The 16,294-nt window shown below is 36.2% G+C and overlaps 1 protein-coding gene across 4 annotated transcripts in view; it reads left to right on the top strand.

Moving 5' to 3' along the window:
* The window catches only part of PLCE1 (phospholipase C epsilon 1), a 165,165-nt gene that overhangs the window by 101,334 nt on the left and 47,537 nt on the right, over positions 1–16,294 (top strand). For all 4 annotated transcript variants that reach the window (XM_049809586.1, XM_049809585.1, XM_049809584.1 and 1 more), the window contains exon 4: positions 2,100–2,416. In XM_049809586.1, coding sequence (XP_049665543.1) covers positions 2,100–2,416 — 317 coding nt within the window. The remainder of the gene's footprint in view (positions 1–2,099; positions 2,417–16,294) is intronic.

Here is a 16,294-nt window from a genome sequence, read left to right as displayed (position 1 = left end):
CAAAAGTGTATTTGCGAGCTGAAAGAAACTGACAACGTAGACACAGCCTGTACACCCTCGGTTTCAGCAGCGAGGCACAGGAGAGGCTGGTACAGGCTGTACATTCTCTGCCTTCTCCTGGCTGACAGGGCGCCTCGTAATTCCCAGGAAAGTCCATGAGTGAGAAGAGCTGTCACACATGGGGCAGCAAGGCACTGTGACTTCTAGGGAGCAAATGGGTGGTAGCAGATGTTTGCGTCATGCCTTCCACATCCTCCTCTTTCTGAGAGAACGCTGGTTGTGACAGTGACAGTTTGGTCTGTATATGCAAAGCGCTGTGCAAATGTACAATCCCTGTAATATAAAATGAAGATTATATTTTGCATTGTTTTTATTTTGGCATAAGCTTATGTTCTGTTGCAAAGTCGGGAACAGTGCAAATGAGCTTTAAGAGCTTTTTCGTATGGAACTTCTCAGAATTGTTCTGCACAGATTGAAGTAGAAAATGGAATTGGAGTCCCATGTAGACTCAAAGCAAACAAGACTGAAGGGAAGCCCAGAAGCTCACTGCGCTTCACCTGCTGCCCAAAACAGGATTGACGTGTCAACATGGTGTTCTTAACTGTCTTTTTGTCCCTTGATCTTTCTTGTCAGAATTTCAGTGACAGAGATTTCTTGATACCGGCAGATACCGTACAGCACTACTTCGCTATGCTTGAAGTTATACCTGTTCCCCACTATGTAACCAGGATATTGCTTGTTGCAAATTGAAGTCTGTTGCCTTTTTCCTCCCCAGTCTAGCTACAGAAACAATTACTCTTTGGCTCTTTCTGAAGCCTTTTATGTATTTGAAAATTTCTCAACAGGTTCTGTTAGCCCAAAGGCTTTAATTAGGGCTGCTATAATTTATCTTTTGACCTTTAGTAGAATATATAAAGAAAAGGTAATTTTCTGTCTTTTTAATTTCCCACTGATTGAATAGAGTTTGCATAAAATGAATGTAACAAGGGAAACCTCATGTAGTATATTTTATGTTTATTATAAGAGAATGAATTGTAATCAGTCATTATGAGCTTGGGGGTTTTTTTAGAGAACAGAAAGTATGTTTTCTTCCTCTACAAATGAGAGTTTATTGATATAAAAAAAAATTGAAGCAAAAGACAGATCTGGAGTGTACCTCCATTACGTGTGCAAAAAATCTCTAAAGATATTTTGTGAAGCAATGCAAAAAAACCCCCTCCTTTTCCTGGGAAGGAAGAAGAATACAGAATATAATACTATGACTGTTTATACATTTAAGTAATGCTGAAAAAATTATTGTTCAGAGAACCCATTCTAAACTTATCTATTCAGAATACTCATACTCACTGTTTTGGAATCATTGTGTTGATGTTTCAGGCTTCCCACATGGTCTTACAAAGCTTGGCTTCTTCCTTCTTAGGAGAAGTCTTATTTTTCAAGGGACATCGCTGCTAGGATATTATAAAGCTACCATGAATGTTTTGTAATAATGGATAAAAAGTGTATACTCCCAAATATACGCATTTTCCCAGAGGAATGAAAAATGTTTTGTAACTTCGTACATTTAGTTTCAGGATACAGTGAGCTCAGATACAAGTTTATCTTGTAGCAAGAGGAATATGAAGAAAAACGCTGACCCACATAGGTTTTATGTGATCATTATACATTATTTCTTGTGGCAGTAGAGTCCTGATGCCCCAGTCAAGGCCTCAAACCCCTTTGTACCGCGGACTCTAATATGGAGGGAAACCGGAGCCGCACCCTGCCCAGATGATCCTTTTATTTGAAGTTTTGACAAAACTGCAGGTGACTGGAGCAGGCGTTTGGCTAAGTCAGGAAGCAAGCACGTTTTGGCAGGTAGCTTAGCAATCTCAGAAGCCCCAGTTGCCAGCTATCTAGCTAATACCAGATATAGACAGATGCAGAAAGACCCCAACTGAAAGAACGTATTAGGTTGTTTAAATATAAAGTAGTTAGCATATAGTGTACTGCTGAATAAATGAATGAAAATGCAAAAGAACAAGTTTTCTTGCTTTTGCACAGCCCAGTCCAAGAGTTAAAGGTGAAACCTAATAAATTTTTTATTTGTTTTGTTTTAGAACGTCAAGCGTGTACATCTATGGCTGGCTCCAGCGTCCTTCCCTACAACGTGGCTGGTATCAGCAAAGAGCTGATCGAACTGCAGCACCTCATCCAGTTCCCAGAGGAGGTTGCCAGCATTCTGACAGAGCAGGAGCAGGAGCTCTACCGGAAAGTCTTACCCATTGACTACCTCTGCTTTTTAACCAGGGATTTGGGTAATGCAGAATGTCAAAGCAAGCTGCCATCTATTAAAGCTTCCATATCCGCTAGTATTCTATCTTCTGCCAATGGTGAACGTAATGCTGTAGAAGATCTTGTGACAAGGTTTAATGAGGTAAGACAAAACTTCTAACTTACTTTTCATAAGGGTTATTACCTGATTTGCGGGTTAGTTATTTCCTTTATCTCTCAGAGCTGAATTTAGCTGTAATGACAGATTTTTAAAATGTAAGTTAAGATGACCAGGGGATTTAGCTAAATTCCACTGAATTTAATATTAACTATGTGACCAATTTGCTTAGTGAGTTTGGAAAACTGCAACCTAGGTTTGTCTTGCAAGCTGTAAAGTAAACAGGAAGAAGGAAATTACAGACCTGTATTTCTTTGTATTTATAATGACAGTACAGGGTATACTTTCAGTCAGTTTATTATTTTGTTCAGGAATTGGAGTTTTATTTATTTGGTTTGCATTTTTGTAGACTAAGCATGATCTTAGGACTCAGCACAGAAGTATTGTAAATTAGAAGTTTCTGTATTCTGTATAACTACACTAATCTGCACTATTTATTTATTTATTTAATCACTGCGTGCGTCTTGAATGTTGTTGTACAAAGGAGTGTCATTTGGCATGACACAGTTCCATAAGCCGAATCGTGTGTTCTTTACTAAGATTTTACTATATTTTTAGTAAGGTGATCTTCTGCTGAGTTTAATAGAAAATTGAGCAAGGATTGAGAAAACTGTAAACAAAATTCACACCCAAAACCCAGCCCAAAACACCACCCATCCCCCCACCCCGTGCGCTAAATAAACCCTCAGGTTTTAGCTGCAGAAAAAATGAATAATTTCTTTCTTCCTTTTTTGTGTGAACCATGTATAGTGTTAGCAGTTTCTAGATTCGTAAGTGGAATAAAATGGAGATAGTTTTGACTTACGCTCTTTTAGTTTGTTATCCACTGCATTCTTATGCTTTAATAAGAGATGAAAATTGTGCAGGTATCAAAAAGACAGCACAAAATTAAGTAGATAGAGCAGAGTATATATTAACCCCCAGTGAAGTTCCTGCTTCCTGGGCGAATAAGAATCAGTGATTGAATATTTAGCGTGTTTTGAACTGTTCCTGTTTCTTGCATGTTACTGAGATTTAGGAACTAAAATAGTGTAAATATGTTGGTTTCTCTCACCTAATTCTATTACGGCAACATTAATAAAAAGGAGCAACTACTATATTTAGTCTTTAGACAGAGCTGAAAAATTGTTAAAATTAGCTCTAGTTACTGTATTTAGGAAAACACTGTGGCTGGTGTATAGCTGGAGAGGAATCTAGCTGCTGACCCAGTGAGGGTCCTCCTTCCTGGGGTGTTTCTCTTACGGTGATCACCATAGTGAGGGCAGTGGGAAAGATGTGAAGTGGTCAAGCTCTAGGATGACCTGGTGAGGCGCAGTGCCAGAGAAGTTTGTTAGGAAATTTTGCCATTGGCTGTACAGATTGGATTGACCATCATCATGTGTTCTGACACTGAACAGTCACAGGATTGAAGAGCAAGTAGGTGGTGAAGAAGTCTTGTCAGAAATGACTAAGACTATTCCGTATCAATGAGAATTTTAACATTAAAGTTGCCTTTTGGTAAAATAGTCAACGTTATCTTTTAGTGTTACAGGTTTGTGACTTTGCAATTTTTGTAGTCTAGCATTACTTGTTTGGTAATGCTACAGGATGATTTTTCATATAATTTGAATTAATTCCTGAATATCCGATGCTTAGATTATATAATATTTAGTGCAATGGATTATTTTAAGTATAATCTGGCATAACTTTTTTTAAACATAGATCCTATATGTTTAAATGGAGTTATTGTACAATAGTTACCACTTGTAATAAATCACTGTTTTGCTCTCTGCTTTGTCTTATGGTGGAGTATATCAGTTGCCATAGCAAATCACAAGCGTGAACTTTCAAAATGGCTTTGTTTATAAATGGCGAGAAAATTCTTGTGCAAAGAGTCATGCTTTTTTTGGCAAAAGTCATTGAGCACTTGCTGATTTTTTTTGGCATTGCCTATAGAAATACTGAAGTGTATTTGTAACGTGGGAGCCAGAATGACTTTTAGGATGACAGGCTTGTGATACATAATGGGAAAAAAATCATCTCATGTTGTTATTCTGTTAAATGAGCAATTACAGTATACAGAGGATTTTTCATAAAGCAATATGATTTTAGTAATTTTTCTGACACTACATATTAATGAGCAAGTTATAACACTTGTTTAAAATGACAGTCAATAATTGCTGTTTTGTGACACAAAGGAACTTTATTTAATAGAAAAAAATACTGACATTTTCATGGAAGCTTAGATTGAATGAGGGCTGCAAGAATTATAAAATAATTATTATATAATATTATAAAATTATATTAATATAAAATAAATTAATAAAAATAATGAAGATTAAAATATTTTCAAATTATTAAAATATCTTTTTAAAAGTGAGTTTAAGTGAAAAGTAGGGAAAAAATTTGGTCTTACTGAAATAAATTTTACTAGTATTATTTACTATTTAAATTTCAGTAGCTTGCAGAAACCCCTGTTCATGACTGAAGTTGCAAACTCCCATTGACTGCAGAATGCAAGGTCAAGCATAGATAGTGGGAAGAAATCACATGGTTCCCTTATAATTTAAATATGTTTGCTGTTACAAAACTGTTGTTTTCTAGACGTGAATGATTTAAATACTGTTACTGGTGAGATACATAGAGTATGAATATCTTGTAATCATTTGTTTAAACCTTTCTATTAAACCATTGGTTAGTGTTGCTTAATACAAATTACGTTATTTAGACTTCAGTGGGGTCTAAAAGGTATAGGAAAGACTTACACAGGAGAAAGCACTTATGGTGAGGTCAGCCTTAAGCGTTTGGCATGGAAATAGTCTACAAAGAATTGCAGACTGAATCAGAAATCAGTTGCCCTCTGCAGTAGGTAAAATTGGTACTTGAAGACAATTACCACAGCTGAATGTGCAATAAATAACCTCTGTTATTTTTCCAACTCAGTTCTCATTTGTGGAAAAGCGTAATAGTGGGCATACTGTCTAACACTGGATGAAGCCCATAATGTGCATTTTCTTTTGCTGTATTACCTGGGTAAGGTGTTTTGACTTAAAGTACTGGAAGTGATTCAGTGATGACATTAATGCTGATGAACCATCAGGAATGCTTCCTAAAAATTTTTTTTCTGTAGAAAGGCAGGATGACAGTAGCTGGAGCTTTTGCCAACTTCAGTGTTTCGTTATTATCTGTAGTTTGTTTTAACATCTTGAGAGTCTTGCAAGATTTCTGAAAATTATTGGGTCTCTTAATATGACAATGCAAATACATTTTTGTCAGATACTCTTGTTCTGGGATCACAGCTTTGTGAGCCTGGTGAGAGGAGCTGAAGAGTGTGAAAAGGATTAAAAAATATTCAGAAATCAAGCTGAGAAGCATATGGTGAGAAATCTGCATCACAAGTAACTCAAGGAGAAAAGTTGTGGTTGTGCCTCAGGCGAGAAGGACTTGGCATTGAAGTGGGATGCGTGAGTCCGTTCCTTGATGAAGGTTGAATAGTCTTATGGCCAGCCAGACATTAACTGGTATCTTAGTGTTACCAAGTGACAATGCAAAAAATAAGTTGTGATAGGTGGTATAAATTTAATTTGTGGGCCTTGCCCGATTTTTTTTTTTTTTTTTTTTTTTTTTTTTTTTTTTAATAGGAGCTCTATTCCTGCTTTAAAGGCAAGGTAACCAGCTTAAATGTTTAGGAGAGCTCCTTTGTTACTGTCTTTGTCACAAGGTTTCCGCAGCCTCCTTACACCTTGCCTGAAGAACCACACAATTTGGTTTTAACCTGCAACAATCTAACAATAGTTGTCATAATGTCAGTGTCTGCTCAGAGTGTCAGTGGACTCAGTCCTCTATATTGCATAAGAGGCACACCTCATTTACCTCTGGCAGCTGTGATAACCGCTCACCTTGCCCCAGTTTTTGTGGCTTTAGTGAGTGCTTTGACCTTAAATTCAGGCATATGGCAAGGAACTCTACTGCAGCTGGAGAGCCCTTTATTTGTCACAGAAACTGTATGAAACTAATAACTGGGTGGCTTTTGTTTCTGATATATGAAGATCTTCAAAAAATAAACAACAAAGATTTGAGAAATAGATAATGTTGAATTAATATTCACAAAAGATGGCAAGTGTAGCACTCTAGATCCTCTTCATGTATACATTTTTTCTTTTCACTGTCAAGAATGACAGGGAGAAAAATTGTAGTAGTGCAAGGAGTGTAGAGACATGAAAGATGGATAGCACAGGTTAAAGCTACTGTCAAGTGTTCCATGAAGAGTAGCAGAAATATGCAACTGGCAAATCCTGTGCTGCTGAGGCTGGGAAACAGAAACTGCCTTTGTTTAAGAGAGCGTGGTTATGGCTTAGACCTGACATACAGTTACTAGAGGGGATTCAGACATTATGTATTTCCCTGTATCTTTTCTCGTCATGGGTTTCCAAGTATCAGTTTATTACTTACTGTGGTAATCAAGGTGGGTGCCATGACAAGGAGCTTGAACACCCAATGGCTTGTTTCAGAAATATGTTGTGAGAAAGGTCAGTGATGAATGATCTGCTTGAATCCAACCAAATGGGTTGGAATACATTCTTGGATTGTATTTCATTTGTATTTTAAAAGTTTTGGGTCATTCCAGCTCTCAAGTCTGTACAGAAATTCACAGGGAAATAAAATATTCACAGGAAAATAAGAATCTTATAATCTGCTAATGTTGCAGTTTGTCTGCAGGATTTACTCTCTCTGATGGAGTTTTCAGACAGACGGAAGTTCATATGACATATAGCCCAGTCACTTAAGACTGGTAATGTTTACATATATAGACATGTTTTTTTGGGTTTTGCTTCCCTAGAGGTACTATAGAAAGATGATAGTCATGGTGGAGATTGCTACCGCAGTTTAAATAACTTCTGTAATGCTGCTGTAGAAAGCCTGGTCACTGCAGTTTAAGAAATGGTAAAAGGAAAAAGTTTAACTGCTGTGCTTTTAGACCCCAGATATGTTCCTAAACTTTCGTTGATCCAGTGCTTATCCTAGTTTTCTAGGATGGCAGTTTGTTATCTCAGCTGTTATAAAGTTTCTGTGTTTTGACCTCTTGTCTCTGTACTGTATAGAAAACTTAAAAAAAAATTCTTTGTAATATTTCAGAAGACATTTAAAGGAGAAACTGAAAATGTGGAAAGTAATTTTGTTTTTTACTTAAAGCATTGTAGAAAAATTGGGCACCAGAATGAATGTATCCTGTTTTTACTCTCACTTTCTTCTTGCAACAGCCTGAGGTTTCAAATGATCTCAGAGAAAGGGAACGACATTTCTGTCTCTTTAACCTATTTGACCTGAAATTCTGTTTGTGTTATACATCTTGTTCCTATGGGTTGTTTGTTTCCTTACTTGTTAGTATCAGTAGTTCTCTTACTTCTTTATAATGTTTTGAAGACAACATTCAGATACTCTGAATGCATTTTATTCTAAGTTTTTTTCCAGTTCTGGTTTTATTTCCAGAAGACAGTAAGGAAAGCCTTCTTTAAAAGATGGACTTCTGTATTTTTAGACAGTGTATAGCTCCAGACTTGGAAGTGTTGCAATATAGGAATTAACATCTCTTTAAATCTTTTTCAAGTAGAGAAGAATCTTTCTGTATGTTTAAGGATGCATAGCATCCCTATATAAATAAGAATAAATGTATTTCTAAGGTAGATGTATTTGAGAGAAAAAACTGTGCGTCTGTTACATGTGCCAGTTTATAGCATGTAACTTTGATTCAGTAATTAATTCAGATTTACAGGAGTCAAAGAAGCAAATCCACCTGTAGATATTTCAAATATTCTTAAATGTTTTAGCTTCTTAGCTTTTTTTTTTTTTTTACTATGCTAGAAGAATTTAAAGCTATATTTTAGCCTGTGATACATCTATACAGGTAATTAGAAGGTATTTTGCTTTTCGGTTTTTATTTATCATGAAGATTTTAGGCTACACACATTCAGTATCGCCAACTATAAGTAAAGCCCATAGTCTTTAAAAGTTTAATTAAAACTGTAGTTATATGATAGTGGAGGCTTAGGCACAACATGTACTCATCAGCAAGACACAGCTGATATTTCATTTGCTTCTAATAATATCAAATTGATCATAGAGTCTGGTCAGAGCAAGGCAGTGGATCAAGCTAAAGACAGATATTCTTTCCTGTTACTAAATGTAATTAAAAGCTGATTCTGAACTAGTGGCTAGCGTGGGAAGAGGAGAGTGAAATACAGTAACATCTAGCTTTGCAAAACTATCGGCTTTTGGATTCTCTAAGACTGTGCATGTAATAATAGTAGTAATATATTTTTCTGCTCTGATAGAGCACTGATTACCAGAGGTTTAGTTTTCATGGATATATAAAAACTGTGGGAGGAAACTATTAAGGAGATTCTGCAGAGTTAGCAGAGCCCTGGTAACTGGGAAGAGATTAGGAAAATGGTACCTAAATGTGTTTTAGGATGCTGAGAACTGTAACAACATATTTTTTTCCATCTCTTTTTGTTGTCTACTGTGCCTTTCTCTTCTTCATTTAGTTATTTTCTCTGATTCTTCTATGGTATTATGAGTTCTCCCTGCTTCTTTCCCTCGAGTGCCATGTGGTCCTTAATCGGTATCATACCTTTATGGTGTGCCACAGTCTTCTTGGGCACCTGTTTCTTTTTCTGTATCTTTACCCTTCCAGTCTCTTGCACGTTTATGGTTTTTAGTCCCAGCCACTCTTCTGCCTCTTGCCAGCAAAGCAACCACAGAAACACAAGTTCAATGTACATGTTGAAAACATTTATGTTTATGTAAACATTTTAAATAATTCCAAGCATCGCTTTATATAAACATGAAAGGAGTCTCTCGTAACTTGATCTTTCTGGCCACAGCTTCAAGTAAAAGAAAAGGCATAAAAACTTAAAACAAAATGAAGCATTTAATTTTCCATGCTGAGGTATGTGTGCAAAGCAACTGTGATGTCTTAGATTAAAAGTTGCACCAGATCGAAACATCATTCAAACAGATGTCTGAATGTAGTCCCACTGTGGAACTGAAAATGCAAAATAAGAAGTTCAATACATAAGGTGATTTTTTTGGAAAGATTGAATTGCCAAAAAATAAGCTAAGAAGGTAAAAATGTTTGAACTGCTCCAGTATAGCACTGCTACTGGGGTGGTTTCATCATGCACTAAGTCATTCTTACATTCAGTAAAGTTAGTTAAAAATATGGCTATTTAGGTCACTAATTGATGATAGTTTTATTTTTGATGGTTTAAGTTTGTGAGTTTTCTTCATTGTTCATTTAAATCCTCACTAGTAAAACAGAGACTTACCATTTTACTGAAATAATGGAATGTAAATAAATATTGCGCTCTGTCTCTTAGTTCAGCATTTTTTTGCAATGCCTAAATGGGTTTGCATAATACTTTAAAAAAGATTATGTTTGTACAAATATCAAACTGTTTCCAGTCCTTGTTTGGAATAGTGTTTAATCAGATTTAAAATGGTAAATGTTCTTTGTAAGGTTATATAATTTCAGTCAAGCATGTACAGTGAACCATCTGTTCATAAGATATGCAATTTAAAATACTCAGATTTTAAAAATGCATCTGAAAATTATGTTGCATATTATACCAAAAGCCCAAAACTTTTAATAATGAAACTTTAGTGAAACCCATGTAAAATAAAGCAATTCTCTGTTATATACTTTGATTCTTATATTCATCAGTATGCACTGATAGGTTTGTGCAGTTAGCAATACAAAGGAATTCATTGTAGTAGTTATGAGTGCTAATGCTGCATACTGCTAGTGTTTTAAAAAGCCTTGTAAATATGAATCTGCTCCCTATAGTTTTATAAGAATAATATACCCTTGTGGAAAGACTTTGTAATGTTGTGAAAGGTGGATTTAATTTTTTTTTTTTTTAAGAGGGAGGAATCGGGGTACACTGATATACTAAGAATTCTGCTTTTAAACAAGATAATGTAGGTTTTTCCCTCTTGCCATAAATACTGCGTGATACCTGATGAAGGTTATTTTATCTGATGAGGGTTACTTTTTTAATATGGATTTTTCATGTTCTTCAGATTTTACTTAAATTTATTGGTTTTATAAAACAAAACTGTTAAAACCAGAATGGCTTGGTTAAATGGGTTACAGACTGTCATGCTTATCTGTTGGATACCTGAAAAATCAACTTCTTGTTTTGTATTCAGAGACTTCTCATACACTTACTTTATTTCGTCAGTATTAAAATTGCTTGCTTTCTTGCTCCAGTGTAGGCAGTAGTTAAATCAGCTACAGTTTATTATGGAAAGATATCCGTGGCTAGTTTTTATATGTTAGGTGTTAAGAGAAGGTATGTACTGTCATCTTACTTTATGGTAAGCCAAAAGATTTTATTTTACTTGCTAGCAATGGTAAGTGTTAAACTTCAGGTAGACAGCTGTGTTTGCTAATTTCACCTCTGAAAGCTGCATCTCTCAAGTATTATGAAGTTCCTAAAAAATGTAATACAAAAATAGAAGACATCATTTCTTCCATGTAGCATCACCCACTGAAGTATGTAGCTTGGGAATTGCTGTAAAAGCCTTATAAACTTAAGAGCTGGGGATATGAGTGTAAAGCAGTACAAATGACAAAACAGCGGGCTTTGCTGGTGGGGATTCTTAATAGTTTCCTCCCTTAATACCATCCCTGCATTTACATTCTGATCAAAGTTAAACAATAAATTAAAAAAATAATTGCAGAATATGTTCACTAGCAGCTCCATAAAGGATAGTAAATAATTTTTATATATATATATATGAATTATAATAATCTCTAGTATTAGAAGTAAAAGAAGAAAAGGAGTCAAGTAAATCCATGGTAAATTTAGGGATACAGTTAATAATTCAACATGCATTAAGCTCTGCTCCATCCTGTGTACTACATGGAGCAGGATTCCCATAGAGTAAATGGCAAACCGTCCTGTAGTTCACACTTGTGAGGACTTTGTAAGGTCATGTGCCATGCCTTGAGGATCAAATTCCATCATGGGTGTCTCTTTTAAGGCCTTCATATTTTATTAGTAAAAGGAGCTGAGCATCAGTAACAAGCTATATCCTGGCCCTGACAAATTGGGAGATTTTTGCCTGCATATAGACTTTAAATTAGTGGTAGTTCAGTGATTAGGTAATTAAAAACATAGGCTTATATTATTTTTTGAATGATTGATATGGATTTCCCATGTTAAAAAGTTCAGGGTGGGCTTGTTTATTTTTTGTTAATAAAACGCTGTAAGTTTTTAAAAAAAAGATTCCTGCTATTAATTCTGACAGTTGAGTTATAGGAACTTTTCTGTCTAATTGCCTTTTTAAAAAAAATACAAATGAAAAGGGAAATCTAAAAATCAGAACAGAAATATCTGGAGCCTTCTTGGGAATGTGATGGCCTGAAAAAGAAAGGTTTGTCTATCCTAAATAAAGGTCTGTCATTGCTACATCTGTGAAAAATTTCAAGTTGAAACATTGAAGGAGACTCAGTTACTGACTTAAAAATATTCACAGTATGTTTAAAGATTAATGCTGAGTTATAATATGCCTTTCCCAAATGCATTAGCAATATCTAACTTAAATTTATTTTGAAACTTTGGTCAAAGTAAGATAAGCCTAAAAACCTAAAAAAGAAAAGTTTATTGAAAAGAATAGATTTTAGTGCAGTTAAAATAGTAAGGGGTGATATAAAAAGATAATTTCAAAAGTCCTAAAATTGTACAGATCTTTTTGTACTTCTGTGCTTGAGATCATTGCTTAGCTACCGTTTGCGTTGCCCGGACATGTGATACAGATCCTGTGTGTTCAGACTCAGATTTGAAGGAGGCTTCTGTACCTCTGAAGGTTTCCAAAAGAGGCTATTTTACAATGTATCCAAAATTACTTTGGCGCAATGTTGTCAGTGCTTCTCTGTATTAGGGCACCAGAAAATATTTAAGTCTTAACTAAGTATCTGTTTGATTTGATTTTGCTTGTTTAGTACTTTATACTAGTATGCAGTAATCCTGAAGGTTACTCATTTTTATCCATCTGAATGAAAAGACAGTGTTGTTATCAACTTAAGTGGATCGTGTTTTAATTTATGACTTTTCTTGTGTCTCACAATCGTGTGGATTCTAGTAATGAAGCCAGGATACATTTTCTCATACTTTTCAGACTCAGCAGCAGTGCAGCGGAAATCTAATTATAGGTTTGCTGTGATGATTTCTGTTCTGAAGGGAGTTTAAAATGAGTTACTCAAACAGAACTATGTAAGTTGAGTGTGAAAAAAAAGTAAACTAAGGAAATAATGACAATATGTCAATATGTAGATTGTGATCTGACGTTAAAGCGATATCTAACACAAAACCCAGGTCCAAAAAGTGTTACTGCTCATTCTGAGGAATAGTGGCAGTGCATTTTGATCTTCTTGGCAAGGCTACTGCTGCGCACTCTTTTGGCTGGGCTGTGCTGCCTGTGGTCCCGCAGCTAGCTAGTTCAGGCATTGCCTGAGCTGCGAAGCCCCCGTGTTTCTGTCGCGGCAGCCTAATGACTAGGGAGCTTGCTACCTGATGGTACTTCGTCTTCAGGTTAGATGCTTCTCGGGTGTGATGCAGCCGGGGAGGTAGGTCTGCAAGCCAACCAAGAATGAACTTCTGGAAGAGGAGGTGCCGTTCTGTACCCAGCTGGCTGAAGTGTCCAGAAGTCGGAGCCTGCCAGGACGGAGCTTCCCTTTGCTCTCTTCCCCCTGCTAGGAACCCCCTTTTGAATGTAGAGATCATACCCCTTTTTAGTGACAGAGAAGCTGTGCTGCTCCAAAATACTGTGTGTATTACTTGCTTGTCAAAGTGGAAAAAACAGGGTTTTGAGTTGAACTTCCAGGTGAATTCCATAGCCACCAAGAATTAAGTACATATACAGAGCTGTTCTCTGCTTTTCTTTTGTGTGAGGTGCACCTAGCTCACGTGTACACAGACAGCATCTGAGGAACCCTACTTCTGAACTTTCATTTGAATGAAGATCTTGAAATTTTGTTATTTCTTGAATATCGTCCGTGCAGAGGAAGCTTATGCATCCTAGGCAGCAGAAGTGTAGTATATGCATTACCAGGTATTTTCAGGATCCAGTGGCAGCTATACAGTCATTTGAGAATGTCAGCGATTCCTATGGAGGCACACCTTTGAGGATATACTCTGGACTGCTCACACATTTATCAATGTCAGAAAATTCAATAGTATGTTTACGAAGTATTGTTTAATGAGTGTATGTTTTACTTAATATACTTAAGTTTCCTCGAAGTTGTCATATGTGATTTTTTTCCTAAAGATCTCAGTCCTTTCAACCTACCTGCATTTCAGTGTTGTTTGTACGTCATTCATTTTATCTGTGGCCATTATGACTAATCATCTCAAATTAATGTCATACTCAAGCTATTCCAGTATGCGTTTACTGTAGAGCTTTAGAATATTGTTCTTCATGATAAAGTTCTTGGATCTATCAGTTCAATCTGCCTGGGTAGAATAAAATCTTCAGGGAGTTCAGAGCTGGGAAGTGACCTCAGTCAGCTGAGGTTCAGCTTCAATTTTCTGCTCCTTTAAAGGCTATTGATTCAACGAGGTCTCCCACCTTCAAAACTTCTATAAGAAAAATCCCCCATGGCATTTTAAGTGGATAACTGCTAGTTCTGCTTATGAATTCTGTGTTTGTTTCCTAGCTGGGCTCCAGGACCACATTTAATTTTCGGGAAATGCCCCCTCAGCTCTGTTACCTGACTGAATTCTCTTCCCTTTCCAGCTGTCTTCACTAAAAAAGCTAGGAGTAGAAAAGCTGTTGCAGATGTTAGGCATAGCACTCAGCAAAAACCTCACTGAATGAAAGGAGACGACCTTTGTTCACAGCTCCTTTCCTCTGCTCCCTCCTTTCTGACAGCACTGTTGCATTTAATTATCTCTGTTCTAGTCTCAGACTGATGAAACCTTCCAAGAAATCAGTTTTGGGGTACCAGGCTATTATGCTTTTTGAGAAGCCCATAATCCCACTTTTTGGGGGCTGTATAATGCATTCTGATCAATCAACCAACAGTCTCTGAATAATTCAAAGACAAACTTTGTGGAGACCTGATGCTATTCAGAACCATCAGAAAGGTCAATTTATACTCTGGCTACTGCTAGATGTGGCATAAAGGAACTGTAAGTCGAAACAGTCTGTAGCATATGTAGAGGAACAATTCTGTTTCCTAAGTTCATCAACACATAAAAAGATACGAATGAAATTTGTCATTATCTGCATCTGACTGAAGTATCCCATCCTACTCCTCACACTTTTCCTGATCTCAAGGGAATATGAAAATACTGACGTTTCTAAAGCAGGCACTTTCATTATTTTTCAGGAGTGGGTTGTATCTTTAGATGCTCAGTTCTGTCTCCTGATTCTGCCCAAGCCCTTATATCTGCCTTTGCCCATTCTGTTTTAAAATTTAGAGATTCAGGCACTTTATTTTTCCTTCTTGTTTAGTGCAAGATTTTTAAAATGTTTTCTACTCTTCCTGTAATTCTATTCTTGTCCTGCAAGAGGAGTGATCATAAACTTCATGGGAGACTACTGCCTTTTGCACCCTTATTTTGCTCTTACATATACATATGCCATCTCGAGGCTGCAAAGGCTTGTTCATGCTGACCTTTATAATTTTTGTTTGCTTTTACAGAGTGTTTGTAAGAGTTCATCATAACTGTTTATAGCAGTCCTAAACTCTCTATTAAATAAAATTTCAACAAGTGACTGTCCTAGTTTCAAGGTTTCTTCTTCGTGGGGAATCTGAATTCAATTGTCTTTTTAGACATTTTTTCAGTTTTGATACTGTTTTCTCCTGCCCATTACATCTTTAGTACCTTAGATTAAAACAGATCTGTTTATATTAGCCTTTAAAATGTTTAAACACATACTAATCAAACTGTCATTACCACACTTGGTATTTCATACCAAACAAATAATAATTTTTTTGTGAGATTGGACGTTTAGCGTTTGCATTCCCTAACAGAGCCATTTCTGGAAAATGGGAATAATACCCAAAACCGATATGTAATTTGATTCCAGCATATACAAACAAATCTATGCCAACCTTGAATCACGGATTTAACTGTTTTGTTTCACAATTTCTGATTTTTTTTAATGCATTTATTTTATTACCTTTTAGTCTGTTTTGCCCTTGTTTGACCCCTGTGTCATGCAGCACTCTGGGTTTTTTTGTATTTTTCCATACGTTCATGTTCTTCAGGTATGCACTTCTTTGTTGATTCAGTTTTTACATTTAGAAATAACCAATTGAGAACTTCAAATAAAATTTCAGCTAAATTAAAATTCTCATTCAGAGCTGGTGCAGCGATTAGATGTATCTTGTATAGGGCAGCCAATATTAATAGTTTTTATTTATTTATTGTTGTATTGTGGCCTCTGCAGTGGCAGTGCATTAAGGCTGTGTTTGGGAAAACTTCTTGAGCATGTTTACATGTACAACATCAGACTCTGGTACTTGTTCTACTTGTAACCTCCGTACCTGTTTTCTGCTCCTAATCTTTTCTATTGTTACATGTTAGTTATAAAAATGTACAGTAATTACTGAAACAGTAGTTAACCTGTTTTCTTTGATTCTCACTAGACTTGAAGCAAGTTTCTTCCAGCTCTTGCCTATCATACCCAAGTTGTTCGATGAGGGCTAGAGCAGGTGGAACACTGTTTCTTAACGGGTCTGTTGTCCCCTGTTTCACATCCCATTAGAGCATCTCCATCCCCGTAGTACGCACTCCCAAGTATGTCCTCACTGCATGAAAGACAGAATTATTTTATCACCTTATTTCTTCAGGAATTCAGTCTTAAAAA

The sequence above is a fragment of the Accipiter gentilis genome, chromosome 9 (assembly GCF_929443795.1).
Source record: "Accipiter gentilis chromosome 9, bAccGen1.1, whole genome shotgun sequence".
Classification (NCBI taxonomy): Eukaryota; Metazoa; Chordata; class Aves; order Accipitriformes; family Accipitridae; genus Astur; species Astur gentilis.
Note: the sequence above shows the minus strand (reverse complement) of the source record. Positions and strands in the feature narration are given on the sequence as shown.